Source organism: Setaria viridis, chromosome 2 (genome assembly GCF_005286985.2).
Source record: "Setaria viridis chromosome 2, Setaria_viridis_v4.0, whole genome shotgun sequence".
In the NCBI taxonomy this organism is placed as follows: Eukaryota; Viridiplantae; Streptophyta; class Magnoliopsida; order Poales; family Poaceae; genus Setaria; species Setaria viridis.
In genome coordinates, this window is record NC_048264.2 from 46,069,944 (window position 1) to 46,095,645 (window position 25,702).

The 25,702-nt window shown below is 43.3% G+C and overlaps 1 protein-coding gene and 1 long non-coding RNA gene across 4 annotated transcripts; both read right to left on the reverse strand.

Moving 5' to 3' along the window:
* Positions 1-4,416: 4,416 nt before the first annotated feature.
* On the reverse strand, positions 4,417-20,282 carry LOC117845337 (protein CHROMATIN REMODELING 5). 3 transcript variants are annotated; one of them, XM_034726345.2, is made up of 33 exons: positions 19,870-20,282; positions 18,752-19,427; positions 18,566-18,624; positions 17,265-17,690; positions 16,479-16,703; positions 16,276-16,359; positions 15,860-15,919; positions 15,673-15,776; positions 15,361-15,412; positions 15,184-15,247; positions 14,737-14,830; positions 14,567-14,654; positions 14,339-14,473; positions 13,526-13,717; positions 13,373-13,440; positions 13,125-13,218; positions 12,898-13,022; positions 12,764-12,827; positions 12,158-12,367; positions 11,029-11,271; positions 10,825-10,935; positions 10,652-10,741; positions 9,997-10,179; positions 9,833-9,913; positions 9,498-9,740; positions 8,692-8,844; positions 8,425-8,602; positions 8,162-8,343; positions 7,378-7,725; positions 7,188-7,299; positions 5,877-7,069; positions 4,867-5,781; positions 4,417-4,774 (listed from the first exon to the last, which is right to left on the reverse strand). In XM_034726345.2, the coding sequence occupies exons 2-31, from the start codon at positions 19,374-19,376 to the stop codon at positions 6,585-6,587; spliced, it is 5,178 nt and encodes a 1,725-aa protein (XP_034582236.1). In that variant the 5' UTR covers positions 19,377-19,427; positions 19,870-20,282; the 3' UTR covers positions 4,417-4,774; positions 4,867-5,781; positions 5,877-6,584. The 3 variants fall into 3 exon arrangements, with proteins under 3 accessions (XP_034582236.1, XP_034582237.1, XP_034582235.1); XM_034726346.2 differs by having other exon boundaries at positions 7,209-7,299; positions 18,566-18,627; positions 19,870-20,280; XM_034726344.2 differs by having other exon boundaries at positions 18,566-18,627; positions 19,870-20,280.
* A 1,890-nt stretch (positions 20,283-22,172) lies between these two features.
* On the reverse strand, positions 22,173-23,022 carry LOC117842977 (uncharacterized). Its single transcript, XR_004637589.2, has 2 exons — positions 22,811-23,022; positions 22,173-22,675 (listed from the first exon to the last, which is right to left on the reverse strand). It is a non-coding gene; the product is annotated as an uncharacterized lncRNA (long non-coding RNA).
* Positions 23,023-25,702: the final 2,680 nt, after the last annotated feature.

Genomic DNA, 25,702 nt, shown 5'->3' on the forward strand with positions numbered 1-25,702 from the left:
TGCTCACGGAAAGAGGCCTTTTTCAACCATTACCATCTTGCATTGTGAAGCAAAAAGTGCTCATTTTTGTTTTTTTGAGAGGAAAAAAGTGTTTAATTTGATCCATGGTACTAGCATTCCATTGAAAATGAAGACCGGACCTTTTAATCTCACAAAGATGACTTTTGCAACAAGAATAACAGATTTTACATCAACGAGTGAAAAATTCAATGACAACAGTCACTAATCGTTGTGCAGAGCACACAAACATGTTTCCATGTCAATGGAAGGGACTAAATTCTGAAAAGTTCTTTCAAGATCCTCTACGTCTTTATCCAATTCCAGACAGAAAGCAAGAAAGGCGGCAAAAACATTCCGTCCTGCAACGAGAAGAAAATGCTTACGAAAGGAGTAAGCTAGGGGTTTGGCACAAATTGGAGTTTGCCTTGTGAGCAAAGCTACAGGAACCGAAAGTTATTTGAACCAAGAGGGCATCAATAGCAACACGAAAGATGCAGGTAATGTGTCATTTCAGATCAAGTGGTAGGTTATGCAGCTAAAGCGAATATGCTTTCTTTTCACTAGTCTTCAGACTCAAGTTACCATTACATGGCAGTGTGCCGTCTCTATGATTATTCTTGCAGACTATGACTGTTCTTCTCATGTTATTCAGATGCAAAATTGCAACCTGCTGAACCTACTAATGAGTACGAGTGATGTGATATTCAGATACCATGCATATATCTGCTACCAACAAACAATTCGACAGTGTCACACAAGTCTTGTACGTCTGCAGGCTAACCGATTCAGAGAGATAATCTGATAAGGAAATCTAATCTGCTCTTAGGCTGCTGTTTTTTCAGAGAAAGATGAGCCATCAGCTATCAACTTACCATCAGCCGGTCCCGGATAAAGTGCTGAAAGAACATGCCAATGATTACTCGAAGGCAATCACAATTTTCAGACCAACGTGCCACAACAAGTTACCAGCAACGGCGTCTATAAGCGATGAACATTCTCGCGGCACATCAATCAGTTGAGCCATGCTCTTCCATACCTCTCCGTCGAACTGTTTCCTCAGGATCATGGGCCATGGTGCTCCATGCCTGCCTGCCTTGTTGCAATGCTTGTTTGGTCGCCATCAGTTCATGAGTCGTCAACGTCTTGATACCGACATCGGTCAAAATGCTACCTTCCTTCTCGATCATGCCTCGCTGCTTGTACAATGCATATGGCCATTGCTGATCCATATGGATCATATCGAGCCCTGCCTGCTGCACAAGCAGTTCTGTGACCTTCCTTCTCGACGCGGGCAACAAACAGATGACAGTGACGAGTCATGGTCCTGGAGATAGGAAGGGCCTGGATGGGGAGCGATCGCTGTTCCATTGCAGGAATTGCCCAATGGCCAATGAACAGCAAGGCACTTCAGAATTCAGATCCAGATGATTATCGGATTCATTTTCAGATTCTGTGCTTCCAAAGTTCAAATATCTCGCAGCCGCTGCATCTGATTGCTGCATCCTGCAATAACCAGAGAGGCAGGAGGAATCGAGCTGCCTGCCCGCAGGTCGTCGCTGTCCTCTCATACTCCAGCGCGGCCGCCAACGCGAGGCGCCGAGGCAGGACCTTGTAGGAAGCACGGAGATAGTTCAAGCGCTGGGTGGTGCGTGTTTGTGCGGTGTTCAGATCCGGCGCGGAGCAATGGCGACGGCGGAGGCGTATGCCTCCCCGTCGGTGTCCCCGGGCGCCTCGTCACAGACACCCTCCGCCGAGGCTGGTGAAGATCTTGGAGCGCCCTTGTGCCGAATGGGTAACAATACAAAAGGTGCGGAGGCGGCGGAAGCCTCCGGGCTTGCCGTCGTCTCGCCGGGCGGCGGCCGCAAACGACCGGAGGAGGAACGCCGGTGAGATCAGGAGATCTCGCGGCTTAAACAGGACCGCGGTCAAAAGTTTTTGCAAACCAGCCCCTCGTTTGGATCGCGACTATTTTCTGCGATCCAAATATTTACAAATACCTTCTAACTTGGATCGTGACTATTCTCTGCGATCCAAAATTTACAAATAACCCCCTATTTAGAATCGTGATTATTCTCTGCGATCCAACTTATTTTCAAAATAGCCCCTTTTTTCATTTTCGTTTCGGCTGTTAGCGTCCCTCGCTCTTCCATTGCTATGGATTTGCCGCCACCGGTGACATGGGTTTGCCGGAGACCCGCAGCCGGTGGTGCATTCGAATATCTCAGTCTCGATTCCGCTCATATTTTCTATCCCCATTCTCCTCTTTTTTTATGAAACAAGAGGGGAGGTACCCTGTTGATTATATATAAAAAAATTTAAAAGAGTACAAATTACAAAGGTTCAAATCATGAAACCCAGAAGGTGTGAAAGAAAATAAGAAAGATTACAATGTGTGCTCTAGCCATTGAGATATGGGTTCTTTCCAGGCTTCCTTTACTCTATGAACAACTGGAGCGTAGACTGATTTGAATCGAAATGTGGTTCCTTGAATTGTTGGAGAGATGTTCTTGAAAATCCAATCATTTTTAACCATCCAAATGCTCCAACACATGATGATTATAATTTCCATGAAAAAAAGGAACTTGCAGTTGAGCTCTGAAGCTTTCCAAAATGGAGTACGGCTCAAGTTGCAGATCAGGAAATAAATTTATTTGTATCCAGCACTCCTGTGCAAAGGGACATGCTAGTAGAAGATGAAAAAGAGTTTCTTCACTGTCATTGTCACGGGGACATAACACACAGACATAAGATGGCAAGGTCATGTGTTTTCTTCGGAGGACATCACGTGTGCTAAGCCTGTCCTTTAACAGCCAGAAAAACACTTTGTGCTTATTTTGACACCTTGATTTCCAAAGCCAATTAAAAACCTGATGAACCTTAAGATATTTATAAGCCTTAGATGAGGAGAACAATGCATTTCCCCATATGTATGTCCAAGTATCTGAATCATCATCAGAGAGGGGCAAATCTTCTAGGTCAGCAGCTAGCTGAAATAGCTGATTGAAAGCTTGAGAGGGCAGTGGTTGTTGTAAATCCTCAATTTGATATGCTCTTTGAAGTGTGATGTCCCTCTTCCTGGTGAATGAAAAAAAGTTGTGGATAGACTTGTGCTGGAATCTGTAATTTCTATTGGTCATACCATAGTAAGCATGTACTGCCATCCTTGACTGTAACTGTTGTAGGACCCTTAAATTTATCCAGCAATTTGAAAAATGTCCTTCTACCAGAAAGAGCCTTTTTTTAACCTGACCTGGTAGCTTGCCATTAGCATAGATTTTTCCCATACAAGTTAACCATACAAGTTAACCCAAGGAATATCTGCTTTATTGAAGAATTTATGCAGATATTTAAGAAGTAAGGCTTCATTTTGTGTTTTGAGATTAAGGACACCTAGACCACCTTCTTTCTTTGGGAGAATGACCATCTCCCAAGCAGCTTTGGGTGGCTTCTTATTATTAATATCAGATCCCCTCCAAAAATAATATTTTTTGTATTTATCCACCTATTTGTAAACTGTTTTTGGTAGCAAAAATGTGCACATGTGGAACATCGGCAAAGCAGTGAGAATGGAGTTGGTCAATTGAAGCCTCCCTACCAGGAAATTTGAAGTTGACAGTAATCTCCTTTCTGGACACCATAAGAATGAATTCTTGAATTCTTGGTTTTGACAGACCTAAAGGCAGCCCCAAATAAGTGAAGGTACTGTGCCAATTGAGTATCCGAACAGTTGAGAGAGATTTTATCCGCCGCTTGAGGTAAAGACCGCGTCCAAATTCAGTTTGCCGGATTGGGATTGGGAATTGTCAGGTTCTGATGTGGCCTAGGCCTGCTTATCACGGATCTTTGCTTGCCGCTTGCGTCTGTTGAGGTGAGATGCATCAAGCCATGAGGGTTCGAATTGGAAGATTGTGTCCTGTGAGATGCATGTTTTGGGAGTGACAATCTGACAGCGAAATTGTAACCTGCTTCCCGCGCCTGCTCTCATCAGCCGGTCCCCATGATCGATTTGAGTTTACAAGAGAATCAGCATAGCAAAGTGCGGCGGCGGCGAGGAGGGGCTGCCGCGCCAGCGCACGAAACCCTGGTTCATCCTGCTCAGTTCTGTAATGCCCGGTCGCCTCCGCGTCGGAGTATCCTGTAACCCAACTCCTAATAACCTATTCACGATTTTTTGTTTTTCCTTTTTACTAGTACTTCAGAATTACAATTATTTTGGAACTCAAATTCCTACAAACGAACTCCACCTAGCAAGCAGCTTGCAGCTCTCTGCTCTCAAGCCTGTGACCAAGGACGCCCAGCTCCCATTGCACAAGAACAAGATAGAATCTGGAGGAAAAGGAGAGGGAGAACAGGATAATACTGAGTGTGGACTCTCTGCAACGCCCCCGTTTGAAAGAATAGAAAGAATGAAAGATATACAAGAACATACACTAGCTATGCAAATTTATCCAATCTTGTCTCATCTTAGGAGGGATGCATATGCTAGAGAATAGACCCTGTGCATCGTGTAGAAAAATTCGTACTGGATTACCGATGTACAGGAACATGTGAGTACGCACGCAAAATTGACTGGCGATCTGGTTCAAGATGAATCACTCCGACGACACGGATGAGCGAGCGCTCCTGAGGGCGCGCGCGACGTCGTAGGCGATGGCGAGGAAGGATGAGACCCAGCCGCCGAGCATCGCCAACACCATCTCCGCCAGGGACACCTCCACCCTCCATGGCACCATCGACAACCAGCTTGCGCAACGGCCAACGGCAACTGCTCTCTCTGCAGCCAATCCGATGGAAAGAGGCGATAAACCGATTCAGCAACGTTTGATAGAAAATATAATGAATTAGAGCGCGTGTGTAGGGAAGAACCTGTCTCTTGGTCCTTCAATATGCCAGCATCTTCTTCTCAGTAGACTAAATCCTAGCCATCCTCCAGGAGTATCTAGTCTCCCAGGGCTGCAAGCAAGAAAGCTTGGGCAAGTAATATAAGCAGGATCAGGATTCAGGACACGACGATAGTGACAATCAGCCATTCCTTTCACCTCTCAAGTCAGTAGCATAAAATATCTCTCCACTTCTATTATGTTGTACTAGCTGCTTCCGCAAATATCTGCAGTGGTTCTATCCTAGTGATATGCCAAATAACCAATTTAAACAATCGACGAAAGAAGAGGTTGATCTACGAGAGGATTAGTTGAAAATATCACTAGATTCAAAATACAAACTAAAAGATTATAAAACATGATTTAGGAAAATTGGGAAGAAAAGCAAGCGCAGCTTGGATAGGTCAAGCAAAGAATTTGGGAAAAGAGGAGAGAAAAGCAAGGGCTGCCTCGAAGGAGCAGACATTCATCAGGCCAACGTAATCTGACACGTCGGTCCTCACTCATTCAAGCACCTCAAACAAGATGAAAGGTACAGTTTGTTCCTGGTGTTGCAACAGATAAATTTGGATATGATGACGCCCCAACACTTAAGTCACCCAGACATCCAAATTGTGCGTCAGAGGCTTCAAAACACAAGCACGAGGCGCCGCCGCCTTGCAGCTTGAGCAAGAGCAATACATTCGTAACTTGACCTTCTATACATAAAATAATGGCGCTACCATTATCAGTGTTCGCTCATCATACAGTGCTAAAATTTCCAAGGAGACATCATATAATATTACACGAGAAAATATCCTAGCCGATACTAAAAATCACAAGTGGGCAGCCATCGTGCAACTTCCAAAAAGTTTGCCTTAGCCAAATGACTTGTAAAAGGGACTTGGATCAGCTGGTTCACCTGCACCGTAGATCATAGATTCAGAAGACATGCCAAAATGTAAATAAGAACACTGTAGTATCAAACAATTAGTTGAAACGTATATAACAACCCACCTAGTTCTAGCCATTCAGGATAGCCGCGCCACATTCAGAAATAGCTCCGCAGAAACAGTATGTGAGCAATAGAGGTATACAACAGTACGTTTCACCTCTATTTACAGAAATAGGAAAAAAATTAACACATGCTATGCCAGCTGCAACCATTTTGTTGCTTTGAAATGAGAGCTACATGCTTTCTTTTGCTCAGTTACATCAACACAGAACATAAACAGGAGAGAAACATTGATGGGAGGGAGGGGGAGAGAGCTGAACCATATTTCATTATATTGCAATGCAACACATAATACATGTATGAAGATTGAACTATAGATCATTGTTGAGATTAACTTTTCTAAATGAACCCAAATTTCTATTAGATGACAAAACTGAACCAACAAAACTTTCTCAACTCTTCCTCTTGGTAGGTCACAAGCCACCATGTATATTTGTTTTGGTTGTTTTGGTGAGATGGTGTCAGAAGGATGTTCTGTGTACAACTGTAAACAGTTCCGCGCATCACCTCTGGAGTCCAGGCATAACTTTTGAGGCACAGAATTCAAAACTGCGATCCTGTCAGGTTTGGCTCCTTATTCCTTTTTGTTGTGCAAAAAGAATTTCAATTCCGATGGAGTTCAACCATTTCTAACTACACGGAAGCTGAAAATCCTTGGGAACAGTTATGCCTAAATGGACAAGGTTGTTTCCATGGACTACTTCCTTCAACTACAGCAAAGGTCCATGCCCAGCAGGAAAATGACTAGGATGAACACCACGTTTTGGCCTTTCATTACCATACCGTCTCATTTCAACTGGACCCCAGCCAAGAATACCAGCAGAACTACCAGGTTCCTGCAACCTATTTCCATTTGTCATCATTGGAGGAGGTTGATACAGAGACTGAGTGTCAAATTGGTTATCTGGGTCAGCCCTCCGCCGCCGCTTCCAGGCTTCGGAACTTCCAGAGTTCTCATTATTATGGAAAGACTCAGAAGTGTACTGGAGAGACCTAGTTGGCCTTTGGTTTCTCGAAGGATGAAGCTGATTTGAGGTACCTCCCTTACTTGGAGGATTCGATGTGAAATTGCCACCATGGGATGGGCCAACTCCACCTTCCACATCTTGACTAAGTTTCAAATAGAGATCATGCAACTGCTCCCCGGACATATTTGAAAAGGTTGCAACATAATTCCATAACCTCATGGTCATGCCTGCAAGCAACACAATAAGTTAGACAGTATCTATCAAGGGATCCAACCATACGCCTTTAAAAATTCTCTGCACAATGTCTCAGAGAATGATTGCGGAGAAGGGAACAGATACACTTACGGGAGGAGCGACTAGACTTACGGGATTGCCTGTATGACTCACTGTGTTGCCGGACAACCTCCACAATTTTGTCCCCAATTATCTGGAGGTACTTACGAATTCTCGAAAGAACCTAAACACAGTAAATTAAAGGTAAGATTTTGGTGGAAGGGCAGTTTAAGAATATACTGCCCATGGAAAAAGCAAACACCTTTTCCTTTGGGAGGTTTAAACTTGTATTCTGTAGCCTATCCAGGCGCTTCAAAGTTTCCTGCTCCTCATCTAAAACTTCAGAGCACCATTCAAGCCACTTTTCCTCCTTGTCCAGACGATATTTGGTCTCAGCCTCTGATTCAGAAATTTCACCTTCTTCTCTTGCTTCAGCTTCCACTATCTTGCGCTTCTGAATTTCATCTTTATTCAACTTATTGTCATCCTTTTCTTGGGCATCCTTTTGCCGGCCTCTCATTGATCTAGTTCCACCACTGTTGTCATTATTGACTGTCTGACGGGCACCTGCTTTGGCTTTTGAGCTCTTACCACTAAACTTGGCATATTCCTTGAAACATACAACAACTTGTCAACAAAATAAAATGCAAATCTTGTAGTAAAATATAAAGACAGGGAAATCAAGATGAAGCATCCGTTTATGCTATTTTAAAAATAAATCTCATACATGGCTCCAAGCAACTAAAACATGTCAAGCAAACAAATAAAGAAATTGCTGGATAGTTTTTTTTCCTCAATTGCCATATCTGCCACATTAAAATGCATAAAATATATAAACAGTTGGATTATACGGAACTACTAATGTTGGGGTATTCATTTATACGAGTCCATAAAAATTGCATTCTCAAGGTAACACATAAGTGCCACTTCACTATCCTATGACACATTTAGGAGTTGCATTGTAATTTGCATAACTGTTACCTGAGAGACTGTAAAAATCCAAACTAATTTATATGGTACAAACAGGCACAGGTGCATAAGAGTACCTTTTGGAGGAGAGCACTAGCACGATTATCCAAGTTTGGAGCGCGTGGTAAAAATGTCTCTCTTTCACCAAGTGTTGCTGGCGCAATTTTTGTTGTCAGGCCAAGCTTTGGATCCAACCGTATTTTCTCCCAATTCCCGTAGCCATACCAATGAATTCCAACCATCAATCTAGCATCATCAGCTGAGACGATACAAAAAAACAAACTATCAGAGCCTATATTTTTTACAGAGTTTCCAAAAAACTAGGTTCAAATGCAATTACTTTCAGTCCATCCACAGCTTGCTGACCACTGAGGCTTCTTGTAAGGTAACTGGATCCGATATTGCTTGATTGGATCTTTGTAACGTGCAATTCGCTTTGCCAAGAACTGAAGCTCTTCAACACGAGCCAGCAATTCATAGGGCTTCACTGCTACACCAAAAAAATCCAAAACTGTGCCCTATATTGGACGTGCAAATAGAACTTAGTAAAGGTGGAGAAGTCACAAAGTGCCCTTTACAGTTAAGGAGAAGGGTAGACAGTTGTTACCTTGATATCTGTGTTCTCTTTAACTGCTTCCTGACAACCATCAATCAGCAAATCAAACAGCTCTATTTGTGCTTCATGCGGTGCCTTTGCTAGGACGCCACCAACATCATCCACAATTAAATCAATCTGGGTTGCATTCCCAAATTTTTTGACCTAAAAGATTCACTTATAGGGTGAGAGGTTTATATGTTGCTTCACAAACAATTCGATGCGACTCACATATTTTACTTGAAAGCTGAAGCGCAACCAAAAGTGAAATGACTAGCTGCTTCAATGGGGGGTGGGGGTGGGGTGGGGGGTAACTGCGGTGTAATCAGTTTTTTTTCACGAAAAAACTTGCAAAATCAATATACCATGGCTTGATATTACATTAAGATAAAGTGGACTAATATATACTCCCTCCGTCCCAAATTATAAGTTGTTTTGGCTTTTCTAGGTTCATAGGTGTTTGTATGCATACAAACACCTATGAACCTAGAAAAGCCAAAACAACTTATAATTTGGGACGGAGGGAGTAGTTATTTGTTCTATAATCATGTTTTAGCAGCTAAAGTCATTACATTGCAGAAGAATACAAATGTGCCTTGCTGGTTGCACATCACCACATTATTCACCAAAGTGAAGCACATAATACAGTAAAAGAATCCTAAGACGATCAACAGTTGCATATTACCGCTTCAATGGTGTACTGATAGCATGCTTCAAGGTTTTTGCATATATAATTTACATTAAATTGTAATAAGAAAATGTACAATTCAACAGTTGAAAAAACAGAACCGAATAAATAGATAGAAGGTGCATATTACCGCTCGTACAAAACGGGAAGCGTCCTTCTTTGGAATATTGCCAAACGACCACTCTCGTACTTGAGCAACTGCCCCATCAACCAATGGTAACGAGACAACTGTTTCCACTATTCTGCCAGAACGCCTCCTCGGCTTTTCTTGTGCCTCAACTGCCCGCCTTTTCCTGTTATTATTATTTTTGTCGAGTTGGGGATCTTCAACATAGCTCTTTCTACTTCGTGCAGCACGAGGTGCCAAGGTTTCCTGAAGAACATCAGTATTACTCTCTGATAAAGTTTACAGAAAGAAAACTAAAGCAGATACAATCACTGGGCAAAGTCACTAGCCAATCATACCTGAACCATATCTGCAGGATCTGGCTGTATTAGTCTACTCCAGAATGTGGCATCATCTTCGCCACTGGAAAAGTTAGCAACCTACCCAAAATATGTAAAAAAAAAATTAATACAGAATAGTTCCTGGTCAGCAATAGTAACTTGGGTATAGCATAATCACATGCCTTGAAAGCGCTAAGAAGCTCATTTCCTTCCTCCCCTTCACCACCCTTTGTTTCGACTTTCTCAGCTCTCTCAAGAATTTCATCAATGTCCAAACTTTCAAGGTTTCTCTTGGTTTCTTCATCTGTCTTGTCTTCTTTGAACAACTCCTCTGCCCCAAACCTCAATATAGCTGAAAGTTCATTCTGCCAATTTGGTGCAGCTTTACATCAGAATAGTACAACAGCATAAAAGTAAAACAGGGTAGAACAAGAAAGTACTAGATGTATCACTTTTTTTTCTTTCTTTCTCACAAGAGTACAGCTAGTATCGATAAGGCAGGAGGTACAAGCACATTAATATGATACACTTCAATTTTCATCATTTTTGACAAGCTGAACGAAAGTTATTAAGCTACATATTACAGCTTGTTTTAACTAGCAGCTGAATTATGGCCAACCCCCCTTCTGGAATACAGGAATTTCACAGGCATAGAATAATAAATTTACAGTTACAGTAGATAGTTTAACTTTGCAGGGAACTTGGAAATTTCTGAGTTAGATTGGACATAACAGTCACAAATGAATCTTGTAAACCACCCAATAAAAAATATCTAGGGTAATTCATGCCAAACAGTAACCACAAACAAGTAAACAATTAATTGAAACCAAAATCTACCTTGTCGAACATGGAGCCACCCTTTTTGGATTCTTTCTTCTCAAGCCTGCCTTCAGCATTTAGTTTCTGAATAACCAAGTGATCAAGAACCTAGTAACAGGGGAAAAAATAGGTAAAAAGAACAGTTCAATCATCCTACTAAAAGAATACATCAACTAAGCACTATTGACAACCATCTTTTTCTTTGCGCGTTCCAATATATCCTCTTCGACGCTTTTGCACGTGACGAAGCGGTAGATGTTAACAGTCTCTTGTTGGCCAATCCTATGTGCCCTACTCATTGCCTAGCAAGAAATGAACCATAAAAAAACATAGGAGAGATAAGAAAATCTTCATAAACTAGACATACACTTCCAAGAGAGAGAGAGAGAGAGGACCTGCAGATCATTTTGAGGATTCCAATCTGAGTCAAAAATTATCACTGTATCTGCTGTTGCAAGATTAATACCAAGACCTCCGGCACGTGTGGATAAAAGAAAACAGAAATCATCACTTCCAGGAGCATTGAAATGTTCCATGGCTTGGTGACGAAGGTCTGCTCTTGTACTACCATCAAGCCTCTGAAACTGGAATCCCCGAAGAGAGAGGTATTCCGCAAGGATGTCCAACATCTTAACCATCTGCAAGGTATCAAGAATATGAGGTGCAGATGCTTTCAATAATATTCTTTTTTTTCCAATATATGCTGTTAGCACAATAAGAAAACAGTTCTGGTAATGTTTTAACTTTCAAGTGAGTGACGACCAAGATTCTATTAAAAGAAATCTACCAATCACAAAGAGAACAACTGCAGAAATGAAAGCTATTCAGTGCAATGGAAAAACTTAAAATATCAAAACAAATTCATTGAGGTTGCTTTCTCCAAGACCAGGATTGGCTGAGTGTTGCCCTGCACATAAACCTACATACAAACCAGCCATCATATGCCAGACACATCACTACATCAGTTTCATACACATCTTGCATATAATTTAAAGTTGATAAATTTATAATCTTTCAGGATGCTAGTATAAATTTTACCCTTGAGATCTTTCGACCTCTATTTCAAAATGGAGTTTGTTAAAGCATTTTTATTTGGTTTGCAATTTCTCATCATGAACTTTCTAGAAAATATGTACAATCAAGTATACCATCTCAAAGCCTCTTCACCATTATCATAAATCACCATAGAGCTAAAAATATCGATTTTGGACCAAGTAATTCATTAAATTAGCTTTACTTTCAACTTTCCATTGTTATATCATAAATGTTGATCTTTTCTAGCAACCGGCCAAACCTAACTTAAGTTTCTGTTTTTGCCACGAACAGAGCTCAAAGACTTCCAAAGTTGTCTTCAGCAGGTTGACACGCAATTCGTGCTTTCTCTCTTAGGTGTGCCATACTTCAGTACAAGACAGATGGTGCTGTAACGATGGTTCTAGACAGCCATATTCAAAGCTAACAAATGTTACAACTATGTAAAATTTGTCGAACCATAATGTGTGGCAAAAAAATGTAGATACAAACCTGTGAGAATATAAGCACGCGATGGTTAGTCTCCCGCAATCTCACCAATAATTTGTCCAACAAAACAAGTTTCCCGCTACTCATAACAATGCGTTCAACTTTATTTCGATCACCAATGCTATCTCCACCATAACCATGATCAGCACTTTCGAACAAGAATGGATGGTTGCAGCATTTCTTCAATTCAACAACAATATTCAAAAGTGAGACCTGCATATGCCATGATCAAGTCAGTCAGATAAAATAATATAGCTAGACGAGGTGTCCAGTTCTTTTGCCTTGAAAGTGTAAATCAGTATATGCCTTAACAACAATTGTTGCTGAACATATTAATTATATGTTGTTAGTAGATTAGGACATGTAAAAGCACAAATGGCCATAAAATGATTCGATTGGCTCAGCCATCAACTTGTGCATATGTACTGAGACAGCCAAAATACATTCAATTCCAATATATCAAGACACGACAAGACTAACGGTTTCTCACGAAAGAGACAGTAGATACACCAGAAGAACTAAAGGTGCCCACTAAAATAACTAAACCACAGAGAACTAAGAAAACAAAAGAACTTGATCGAACGAAGATGGCCAAGATGTAACAAAAACCTGATTGCCCCGGACTCCTTTATTCAGATTCTGAAAATTCCGCTCCAAAATCCACTTGTAGTACCTAATAGATAGAACACAATAAAGATCAACCTCAATGAATTATAAAATGCACTAATGACCCTAGTACTCACTGTTTCTGAAGGGGTGACATCTCGACGCGTAGAATCCGCTCAATTTTAGGAGGTAAAGACTTCTCAACATCCTTTATAACTCGCCTTAGAATATGAGGCCTCAATTCCTTGTGCAGATTCGCAAGCTATATAAGAAACCAGGGCAAATGAAGTTATAGAAGTTCAATCAGTGAAAAACCAATATGATGTTTGTCCAGAGAAGATAAAGCTTTCATTTGAAACACTACCTCAGTTTCATTGAAGGAACTCAAATTTTTGTATTTCTCAACAAAACTATCCTTGCTGTTGAATTTGACTGGATCAAGGAAATGAAGTAACGCCCTACAAAAGACAACAGCTCAGAAACAAGAAAGAAAATTTTTAAAAAAATTGAAATAGGCAAGATGGTAACAGATTGTCGTGTCAAGTTACATATGAATTGAAAATACCCATATAAAATGTAACTATTACAGTTCTACATAAAACAAAGGCGTACCAAAGCTCTTCAACACTGTTCTGCAAGGGTGTTCCAGTGATAAGCAGCTTATTCTTAGTACTGAATTCCTGTAGAAGCGATATAAATTTAGTATAATCTTTATCCCAGTAACAGTTATACAGAAGCTATAATGCTTAAGAAATTGTTTCGTACCAAAAGTGTCGTATACAGTGATGCTTCACAATTTTTCAACCGGTGGGCTTCATCAACCATAAGATAGTTCCATTTGATCTTGGAAAGAACAGCTTTGTCCTTCAGAATCACCTCATACGTAGTTATCAACGTGTGGAATTTTACATGCCGTCCACCCTTCTTGTCTGAAAAAAATTCGTACTGCTGGCACATCTGTGGCAAATAGTTTGCAAGAAAAAATTCAGGACACAACTAATGTGAACAAAACTAATTTAAAAGGTGTATTAATTTAAGACTACGCATTCGTAGTTCCACCCAACATCACACATGTAAACAGAATTACAACGAGAAGCCAAGAAAATGCAATTCCATACCCTAAAGAAAAGCAGCAAACAAAGCACAAGTCAACATATTGTTGATTTCTCACAAAAATATAGTGCAGGTAAATTCCATAATGCATTATATTATTGTACTAGCATTTTTATATTCCCAACATGTATTTTTTCGCACATTTAAGTTTTTAATTTAACAGGACAAAAAAGCCAGACAAACTTAACAGTTCACAATTTGCAAGCTGACATTTAAAGTTACTAGCCAGTTCAAAATGTTCATAAAGGAGGGCAGTCTCTCATGCTTATGATAGGAAATACTAGTGCTAACAGTGAATAAGTCAATTTCCATCAGTAACAATAATTGGTATTTTCAAGTAAATATTATATTTTGCAAAACAATGTCATAGGACTTTAGGCTATAATTCCTGTTGCCAACATTAGATAATGGCAGCTAGATCGCATACAAAAAGGAACATATGGAGAACTAATTTAATAGATTCACCTCTCTGCTGGCACGGTTTCCAACATAAATCACAACGTTCATGTTGGGCAGCCACTTCCGAAATTCCTTTGCCCAATTCGACAATGTTGACAGTGGCACAACTACAAGAAATGGTCCATTAATTTCTTGAGCATTCTGCAACATAAATGTCAGATATTAGTAATCAGTACAAGGATAATAATATCATTCATCGTAAAGAAAGAAGCAAAAAAGAAAAAGGAAATTTACATGAAGGAAGCCAAGCATGGAAACGGATTGGATAGTTTTTCCCAGACCCATTTCATCAGCAAGTATAACATTAGTGTCGTTTCTCCACCTGTCACCAATCAATCAATCAGTAAAAGAAAATAATTGTATTCTGTTGTGCATATATGTACATTCATATTGATCTCGCATACCCATTGACGAGAAAGTTTAGTCCTTCAAGCTGATAATCACGAAGTTTACCACCTTTTAGCCATTCTGGTTGGTCATCAAGCCTCCTCAAACTAGCTGAAAAACGTAAACTTCGATTAGGTTAAAGAGAACAATAGTGATCCACTGGTGCAAGAAAAAAAAAGCATTGAATCCCCTAAAGGACACACACAAAAAGATAAGCAAAGTATAAATCCTTATTCAAACCATCACCCTAACTCCCTTAGGCACATTGTAGGTTCACGAGAGGTGAGCATCAATTAATATAATAACATCATATCAGGTACCATACATATTGAGGACTTGTTTACAGCAAATTAAGTTGTAAATCAACACACAAGGAACAAGATAGTGTAGAAGAGAAATTTCCAAACTAATCTGTCTTATCTATCAACTATTTTGTAGGCAAAAAATGAGAAGGGATGTGTTACCTTTGCTTTTCTTCCTTTGGAAATCAACAGTTTTCCCAAGTATAGCTGTGGCAGCTTCACGGGCCTACCATTTAGTGTGAAGCCAGTCATGATACGGCATTATATGCCTATCATACTATGCTATATGCACTAATATACGTACAAACAGAAGCTCATATCGGCTACTGAGTACCTTACCTTATATTCATCAATTGCATCTTGAGCAAATTCAATATCAGTATCTTTTTCCCTGAAACAGTGCATTAAAGAAGTGCATTAAAGACAAGGTCAGTAAGTACACATACTAATAACAGTAACAGCACATTCCTACAAAAGAAATTGTGCAGCTACAAAGTCCACCAGATAAAATATAATATGGATGCAAGACAGATGCAGTATAATCATACTCTGAACCAACAGAGGTAGAGCAATTGCGTTTATCATGGAAGACCATCCATGTGCAAAACAATAAACATAGCCATGAAACTGGATACCATGCCACAAAATTACCAGGTAGATTCTGCATAAGGAAGTCCTTGCCATTTGACTAAATATTCCGGAACCAGATCATCTCCATCAGCTTTACTGACCCTATCAGCAAATATCCGTTCAACCTGAAGATTCAATGTCAGACAGTATGCAGACGTGATAATGAACAATGTATACCGATAGTCTAAAATTAAACTCAATACAAAACCTGACTATATTGCTTAATAAGATCCAGCTCCATTTCCTTGCCCACGTCATGCACCTCAACCTGATATGAATATGTTAGCAACTTGGCATAACCAGACAAACATATCAAATTGCTTCCATTATGTCAACAAGGTTAGGTAAAAATGGTGCAAGTGCAGGCAATTTTTATTCACTCAAAATCACTAATTAACAGCAGAGATTACTTAATTTTGAACATCATCATCAAAATAACTACTGCACCAAAATCAGGAAGCTTTGATAACAAAAAAGAGAGGCATAAACATTTCTTCTACACTTTCCAAGTTCTATCATAGAGCTACTATTCATCCTCTGGATGCTGGCATGTAGAAGTTACCATGCTTTAATCCAGGTCCAAGAGTTACACGTCTTTTGAAATGTAAAGGAACACTGGTTTACCTCTTCGCGTGACAGTGCCCTCTTATACCTCTGTTCCTCAGCAACTCTTTTGGTGTAATTTAATACCTTCTTATATCCACTAACCTGTCGTGTAGAGGTTAAATGAAAGCAGATTTAGTAAGAACCAAGATTAAAGAATTGAGCACATACACCTAACGGTAAGATATTCTATATATACTTATATAGTTCAGATAAGTACTTACACTTTGGAGCTCTGATAATGTCTTCCATTGGCAGTGCAGGTAAGACTGCCCTTTCCATTTTATGTAGAATTCTAGTTCATCCCACTGCTGATTGAAGTCTGATGGTAAGCTGGAAACAGTAGGTTGAGCTGATTGGTCATTCCTCATTGCCTCTTCTGCAACACCCTTGGGTTGATGCCAAAGAACTCTTTCAATTGTTTCTCCATCTTCTTCTTCTGGTTCCTCCTTCATGAGGTAGATATATTAAAATTTGTTAAGGTAGGCATAATATATATGAATTAACTTTGACACAATTAGAAGACAGTAACTTCAATTATAACAGTGTATGTAGAAGATAAATAGAAAGAAAAACTCAAAAGACAAATATCTTTTTTTATTCCAAAGAAGCGACATAAAATTGAGCGCCAGGCAAAGCAAATCGTCTGAATGACAACATTTAGAATATGTATGCAAGTTTTTTTTCCACAGCAGGAACTACGCGCAAATTTCATTACTTAAAAAAAAGCAACAGAATTACAAGGTTCATCACCCAGACATAGTGTTTAACAAGAGTGAAACTACTGAACAACCGACGGAAATACAGAGAAACAACAAGAGTAGTCCTACGACGTAGCCAGAGCTCTCTTTACAACCAAACAGAGCACAATAAGTGATGCCCATCCCCTGGGGACAAAAATCAGAGTCGCAAGGCAAAGCAAACCGCAAAAGAACTAGCCAGTTATCTGTTCTGATTATTCAGTGACAAAAAGTACTACTATTCACTAATAGTTAATATCGATTTCTCACCTTTTGTTGTTTAGTTGACTTCTCCTCACTATCGTCACTTTCTTCACTTTCAGCATATGAGATCTTTTTCACTGTCCTCCTCCTTCCAGAAGTTCGAAGCTCATTATGAGAATTGATCGGAGCAACCTCACTGCGGGCCACAGGTTTCTGATGCACCCTGTCAGGTTTTTTTGATCTGTGATCAAAATCAGTATCGCTGGGAACATCTGATTCTTTTCCTGAGGAATATTCTTCATCAGTGTGAGACATCCCCCGCCTTCGTTGAGCCTGCATGGGCAACTTTCTTCCCTTGGAAGTTTTAGTTGCTACAACCTTGAGTCGTTTAGGTTGCCTCCGATTCTCAGCAAAATCATCATCTTCATCCTCTGAGAGCTCAAGCTCATCATCATCTTCACCATCAGAATTCTCACTATCCATAAACTTATCCTGTAAGTCAAGTGTTCCAGAGAGAAACAATCAGGCAAAAGTCTACAGTACCTCAAATACTTCTAATAAAATTATTAACTTGGTAGAGTTTCTTTGAATGAGGCAATAGGAAAATCAGCAATTCACAACAAAAGACAACATAGCTGTGAAATAATTTATATATTTATATAAACATAGGTCTACTGTGGTTAATTTGCAGGTTGAAAACGCAGAAAAAAATCCATAGTTTGTATGCAGATAGTCCAAATAAATAGGCACTCCAAAATGCTGCAGCAGTAGTGACTAGTGAGTAACAAGCTTAGCCGTATGGTCCCACAAGGAAATGCATTACACATTAGAATGAAACCAAATGTCCAAATAAGAAGACTCAGAAGTCAGAATTTGCTGCAGCTGATGCAGTTGCAAAAGCCCCAAGAAGGCATGTCTAGCGTATTGTATTACCTTGTTCAAGAATAACAAAGAGGCATATCCTTCAAAGGTTCTGATCCTTCACAAGAATTCTTATTTGCATAGGTTACTAAGTAGTACTTTATACCATGTACTACCATTCTGTCTATATACTTCCCCAAATTAAATAGCTGATGCTTAAAGTGACAAATTGTGTTCTTCACTCTATCATATCAGTCCTTTTTATGTAGGTTGGAGACTTGGAGTTCAACTAGGACACTAGTTTTAATGCTCACCGGCTCACGTTCATGAAGATATACATGCAAACTTTTATAACACGGCAGCAGCAGCATGTAGATCTCAAACAAAGTTGTGACAAACATTAACTAAACAAGAATAGTAGGATGGTGATGTAGCTAAATACGTGGAAAATGTAACATGCTACGGTTATATGCCATTTCCTGCAGAGGATTAAGTCAATGGAAGACCTTATCAGCAGCCTTGTCCGTTTCACTGTCTGGCTCAAAATCCACATCATCAGGATCATCTTCTACAAATAAGGAAGAAACAAAATGCCAATAAGTAATGGGTTGTAACTGCACATATACAGATGCAGATAATAAAGCAATAACGCATTTATTTTGTTAAACGCAAGACACGAGATTTGAATATACCATCTGCGCCATCGTCATCAGCATTATCATCATTATACTCATCGTCATCATCATCGTCAGCATAAGCATTGTACTTTGTAGTCTTCTTCTTTTTCCGTGAAGCAGACTTTGTTGCTCCACCAGAAGTGGAGCAGCTTGACTGCTTCATCCCGCCACGATGCAACGATTCAATCTGCTCCTCTCCGTCCTGCTCGTAATAGTCATCAGAAAGCATTTCCTCAGCAGGCACCTCCCCATTTGCTCTGTTCAGTTCATCATCCTCTCCACTAGCATCCATGTCATCATGCGAGCTAGCAGCATCCATTCCCCTATTCGACGGAACTTCTTTAGATGTCTGATTAGACCTGGAATCCTTGAGAAAATCTGTACCCCATGGACCACCACCTCTCCGGGCATGCTGGCCGAATGTGTTGTCAGAAGAGTACAGACTTGGCTGGCCAGCTTCACACTGCTCTGGTTCGCTGTGGTAGGCATCCTCTGCTTTCTCATTTAAGTTCCACTGCCTGGAGTTTGAGTCAACATCCCCATCCCTGACTGACTCATAGGCGCCCTCATCATCAGCCTTCTCATTTAAGTTGTACCCTCCCGAATCAGCCCTGCTTCCAGAGTTGCTGAAGAATGCCATCACAAATTATGGCATTACATGGAATGCCTCTGGCAGCCTCTGTATCACTCCCTGCAGTTTATGAGACGAAGTCAATTTAGAACCCCACTCGAGTAGCTAGTGATCAACGTGTAATGCCCTAAACGGGGGCAATCCAAATAGATTCGCATTAATTTCATGTGTTTCTGTTAGGGGTTGATCGTTTCCATGCCAAATGGATTGAACTCTTCAGGTGGGGGACGCGACTCAGCCCAGCTCTAAACAAAATCGTGCAGCGGGAGCAGTGATACAGCGGTGAGCAGCCTCGAGCGCGCAGAATTCGAATTGGATTCCGAAACCCTAAATCCCGACCGATTCGCGCGCCGCCGCACAGATCGGCGCCGGCGGCGGCCAGATCGAGCCCCCGGCGGCGCGGATCGGGCGGGCAGCGCTCGAACCGACGCACATCAGACGCGCCCGTGCCTTGGAACCGAAGGCTGCCCACAAAAACCCGCGAGGTGGCAAGGGGACGCACCTCGTGCCGCGGCCGACGAGAGGAGCAGGAGGAGGAGGAGGCGGACGACGCGCGCTCGGCCCCCGCGACAGAGACGAATGCTCGGACCGGCACGGGACGGGCCTGGCCCGCCGCGGGGCGCTTATTGGGTGGCGCGATCGCGGTCGCCGGCGGCCGGCAGGGGGAGGCGGCGGGCGGGGGCAAGGGGGAGGGGCGAAACGCCCGTGCGATTTATTCAAAAAGGACCGGACGAGTTTCCGCGATTTTTTGCGGTATTTTCCGCGATTTTTCGCCTAGGATTCGGATCGGAGGCGGGGGAGGAGGGGGGCTGGACGGCGGCGATCGCCGGTGACGGGGTCCCGGCGGCGCAGCGCGGCGGCGGCGGCGGCGGCGCGCAGAGAGAGAGAAGGGGGGGTGGTTATCTATCAAAGGGGGTAAGGGCGATTAGAGGGGCAGATAAGTTTTTCCTCTCTCTCTCTCTCTGGCTCTCGGCTTTTGGTTTGTGTATTTGTTTGGGTCGCGTGGGGGGTGCTTGTGGTATATCGGGGCCTCGTCTCCGTCTCTGGACACCCCTAAATTCGCTGGTGGGGCCAACCAGTAAGCGACGCGTAGGCGCGGTGGGTGCGGGCCGCCCGGCGGCGCAGTGTCACGAGGGCCTTCGCCGGATGGCGTGTGGGGTCGGGAACGAGGTGGGGTAGCGTGTCAGTGATTGCTAGCCTCGCGGGTGTCGTGACGTTGCGTTGGCGCCTCGCGGCCTCGTAATTTCTGGAGGGCTGTGGTCAAGCGGGCGGTTCTCGAGGAGAGGTTTTTTTGCCGGGTTAGGCATGCCGATGTGGCCATTTGAGGAAGGGCTAGGCCCATCCAATGGTTTTTCCCTGAGGCCGGTCCATCTACTCCGTACCATGCTTCCATTTTTTTTTTCTGATTCTAAGGCTAGTCCGGTGGAGGTTTTATAGAATTTGATCAGCATTGATTTCTATACCACGTTAGCAGAATTGCTGATTTGGTAGGGTAATTATGATGAGAGAAGTTTCATCCCTATAATACCAATCAGCTCGGTTACTAAATTTTTACTCTTGGTAACTGTGCACTAAGATTGGTCCAATGAAACTCTGCCAATGGTAAGTGTCAAGGATTTTCCTTCTCTTAAATTCCGATGTGACGTTATGCCATATGATTTGACATGATTTGCTCTGGGGTTCATTTGAGTGCATTGAGTGAAATGATTGTTGAATTCACTAAATCATAGAGCATACACCTCTAACCTTAATCAAATGTGTATCTCTGATTTCTAATATAGGTAGAGAAATTATAATAGCAACAAATCTGATCCCTTTATTTAGATATATCCAGTAAGAAATGCGACCCAATGTATTCATCTCCTATCAATGCCCCTAATATCCAAAAGGAAACTATAGCAACGATATTATTGGACAAAACATGTTACAGCCAAAGATTGGCATGTGCAAGCAAACATCAGTACTTGCATAAAATCAACTCCAAGTGAAAAAAAACAGTAAATTGACCCGACATTAAAAAAAGATTATCAGGCAGCTAGAAACTTCTAATCTAAATCCAGACAAATTTTCAATATAAAACCATGTAATCTAGTTCGTCTTTCAAATGCTATGTTGTGGATACCTGTCATCATCATGCCGTAGTCTAGCCAACATTCTAAAAATAAGAACTTACATGCCGTAGTCTAGCCAACATTCTAAAAATAAGAACTTAAATACACTGTGTAAATAATCCGAGAAATACGACCATTGTTAGGATCGCAAACTAAATTGGTCAATTATTTGTTAGGCATAATTATGGCTATGTCCGGTTGTGATTATTGCAGCTGCTTGGGCTATTGTTGTATGGCCAGCCATTCGGCTACAACTTACCAAGCAGCTGTTGCACTAAATTGATTGGCTGTAGCTGTTGTTCATGTTGGTGTTTGGTTGCAGCCGCTGCTTAGGCTGGTGTCTGACTGGCTGCTACAGCCAGCAATATCGAACGAGCCCTATTGTATTTGATCTCTATAGATCCTTTTTGGCCTATTCAATATTTCATAGAGTATTTTTTTTATATAAAGTAACAATACACCAATTGCTCTCAACATATACACGAACTCCTAACTTTTTGTGATATAGGAACACTTGGAGCTACTGCGGCGTAAGGCTCTGACACACTTGTAAGGAGCGTTTTGTCGTTTCGTGCATGTACGAACTCCACTCACGTAAGAATGCTTTAATTATAAAAAGAAGTCGTTCTGTCTTTTTTTAGAGCCAAGCTAATAATTTAGTCGATTGCTGGGTATATGCTATTGCCATATCATCTTGAGCCAATCCAGGTAATAGCCCACTCATATAATATGGCTATAAATGTGTACTACATCATTACTAATCCGATCCATCTCCCTTCTTACGTTGTCTCATCAGATGGCACTTACGGCGGCCGTCTTTTTACTGCCACATATACAGATTCATCCGACGTATACAGCAATTAGTGAGGAAAGAGAAGCGAGCCGTCGTCTGCCGTCCGTGCTCCGAGAACAAGAAGACGGCTCGACGCGCATTGTACGCACCGTCTTCTCCAGATGACACCGCCGGCCGATCTGCTACGGCACGCACCGAGGAAGCAGAGATGGCGTCAAAAATTAATCCCCGCGTGCATCTGCTTCCCCTGCTCACCGACCCGCTAGCGTCGGGAGTAAGCCACTAAGCTGCTCGCGTCGCGCCCCTTGCCATCGGCGGCCGCGTGATGCCTACAAGATAAGCTTCCGCCCGTGGAGCCTCGGTCTCCAATCGAAGTGGCCGCCTTCCCTTTCCACATGCATCCACTTCACACATACATGCGCCAGACAACAAAGATTCAGAGAAAAAAGAACCAGGGAACGAGAAAGATCTGTAGAGAAAAGGAACACGAACAGAACAACTCGCTGATGCTCTAGTTTGCACTTTGCAATCCCTCCTACCAGATAAATGTTTCCTCCTGGAGCCGCCCTTGCCGCCACCGAGCAGTCCGGCCAACCCATCCCAGGTTCCCAGCTTGCAATGACCCTTTGGTTCAGGCAGCCAGGCAGGAGAGATGAGAGCTTCTGGAGTTGGATGATGAGAGGCTGAGGGTGACGGGATGGTGAAGAGAAAGAGGATAAGGCTCATGCTAACTATGGCTGGACTACGTTCATAGACCAAGGCCTCATGTTCACGGCTGCATGTGTTCGTGATACAAAATTCAGCTGTTGCATTTTTTTCTTTGCCAAATATTTTTATCATGGTTATCACGGTTATGCTTTATCATACAAAGATCATATTATACTTGATCATTAGGATTTATGAGGTACAAACATAAATTAAATAATTTGCAGACAGCATAATAAGACAACTCATTATATTAACTGCCTATTTATTATCTACGTATGATGTGGTAAATACTTGCAGACAATAGCTGTCTAAACCGTTGCAAGTACCCTTGGTTGCAGCCCGCTTCTACTGGCTCTAGGCGTTCCTCCACCGCTGCAGGAGGGAATTATCGCCTGCAGGCAGCCGGTTTTCTTGAGCTTCAGTAGTGCTTAGATCCAGGCCCCCGGCAAAAAAAGACGCGGAGAACCAGTACCCGTACCAAAGTACAGTACCACATACGAGATCCTAGCAAGTTCGCAACGAGATGACGGCACCGCGCTACGGCTAGCACATGCGTCGTCTCGCTCCCCCAAAAGGCAAAAAAAAGACCACACACCCCTACGCTACACGGCTACACCGTAACACCAAGTCACCAACGCCGCCGAACACCGTGTGGGAAACAAAGCTCCCGCACACGGGTTCGTTAAAACCCCGGAGAGGATGCCGAGGCCAGGTGGAGTGCGGTGCTCGGTGCTCCGCGGGAGCAGCTCGCCTCTCCTGACTCCTGTCTCCTCCGCGTTTGCGTGTACCTCAGCTCAGCATCGAAACTTCGAAACGACACCACCGCTGCCCCAAAAGCAAACTGCAAAAAGCGGCCTCAGCTTTTCGACGTCTGCCGATCCCGATAACATCATCGTACCCGTGCCGACTGACATTCTGAGCCTGACAGACCCCTTTTGCCCAGGGAATTCATAGAGGATCTCGCGTCCTTCCCTTTACTTCCCGGCCGAACAATTCAGTACGGCCATATGCCCGATCGGGCACCGACCGACCACCGAGGGTCCGTGTGCTCGCGTGCCTTCGTGCTGTCGACCTAGCACGGTCGCGTCGCTATGACTCTACGAGTTGCTGTAAGTGGCAACACAAGCGATCAGCACGGCGCTGCCCACACATGACGTCCGTCCTTCTATAGCTGCAACATGCTCATCTTTTTTTTTTTTTGGAGATTAGCTCATCTTGGTTTTTCACCTTTTTGACGCTCCAATAAGCAATGCTCCAACAGCGCATGGAGACCGGAGAGCAGCAGACAACCTGCTACAGCTCAGATTGGGCTTCGTTTGTTCTGTAGAGCCCATGTTTAGTTTGGGCCACTTGCGTAGCCCAACAATTTCCGCACCGGAGTGATCTCTCCTTAGCAATGGAACCAGTCATTCTATGCTCAATCATGCGGCAGCGTACAATTCTTGCTCAGGGTAGGACGGTAAGTACCCAGAACTCCAGAAGGCCAGAACAAAGCACAGAGCATGATATCAAAAGTAGCTACAGAAACCTACACTACATCTAGCCAAATCCGATAAAAATGTGCGCAACAAGGGGACCAGTCAACAGTGACAGATGCGGCACTTCAACTCAACAGCAACAGGCCCGGCACCAGCCGGTCTCATCCTGTGTGTAAAACTAAAAGAGTTAAATACACCAACGGCTTTGAACCTGTCCCGAAGTGCCGCTTAGATTCACAAACTCGCAAAATCGAAATCTAGCACTCTGAACTTGTTAAGTTGTGCCACTTAGATCCATACCCCTTCGAAATATGATGTGGCACGCCAACATGACGCCACATGGACGAACATATGCAAAAAAATCCTTAAATTTTATCTTCTTCTACATCTACATCCTCCTCGCCTCTTTCTCCTCTCTCTATATCCGCCGGCCCCGCACCCCGCTCCCCCGCTCCAATCGCCGGCGGCCACTCCGGCCCCAGCGTCCACAGCCGCCTGTCGGCTGCCACTCCGACGTCGGCGGCCACCAATCCGTCGCCGCCTCCTGCCCTCCCCTCCTCCTCCCCTAGTCGCCACCACCCTCTCTCTTCCAACCCCTCGCGCCGCCATCTTCCTCTCCCGCCCTCCCCCGGTCATGCTGGTGGCCATCTCGGAGCCGGCGGCCCCCTCCACCCCGTCTCCACCCCGTCTCCCTCCCTCTCCTCCCTCCCCCACCCCTCTTCTCCATGGCCGGCCGAATCCTAGATCTAGGTTCGGCCGCCGCCACCGCCTCCTCCTCCACCGCTGCCGCACGGGCCACGCCAGGTGCAAGGGCCGCCCATCCCGACGGCTAGGGGGCCCTCCGCACCCGGCGCCTCCTCCTCCTCTTCCACCGTTAGAGGGCCGCGCCGGGCATAGGGGTGGGCTCTGTTGCGCGAGGGCCGCTCGTCCCAGTGCCTAGGGCCCCCTCCACGCCGGCCTCCTCCTCCTCCTCCTTCGTCGTCGGCGAGCCGCACCGGGCGCAGGGGCTAGGTGCCGTCACCACTACCCCTGGCGCCAGTGGGCTGCGCCGGTGGGGTTCGTCCGTCCCGATGGCCAGGGGCACCACCACCTCTCCCGGCACCGCCACCCCCGGCTGGCGCCGCTCGCCCGGCCGCACAGCGCTCGCCACTCACACGTGGCCCGCCCGGAGTCATCCGATGAGAGAGAGAGGAGAAGGAGACGAGAGGATGCATATATAGAAGAAGATAAAACTCAAGAGCTTTT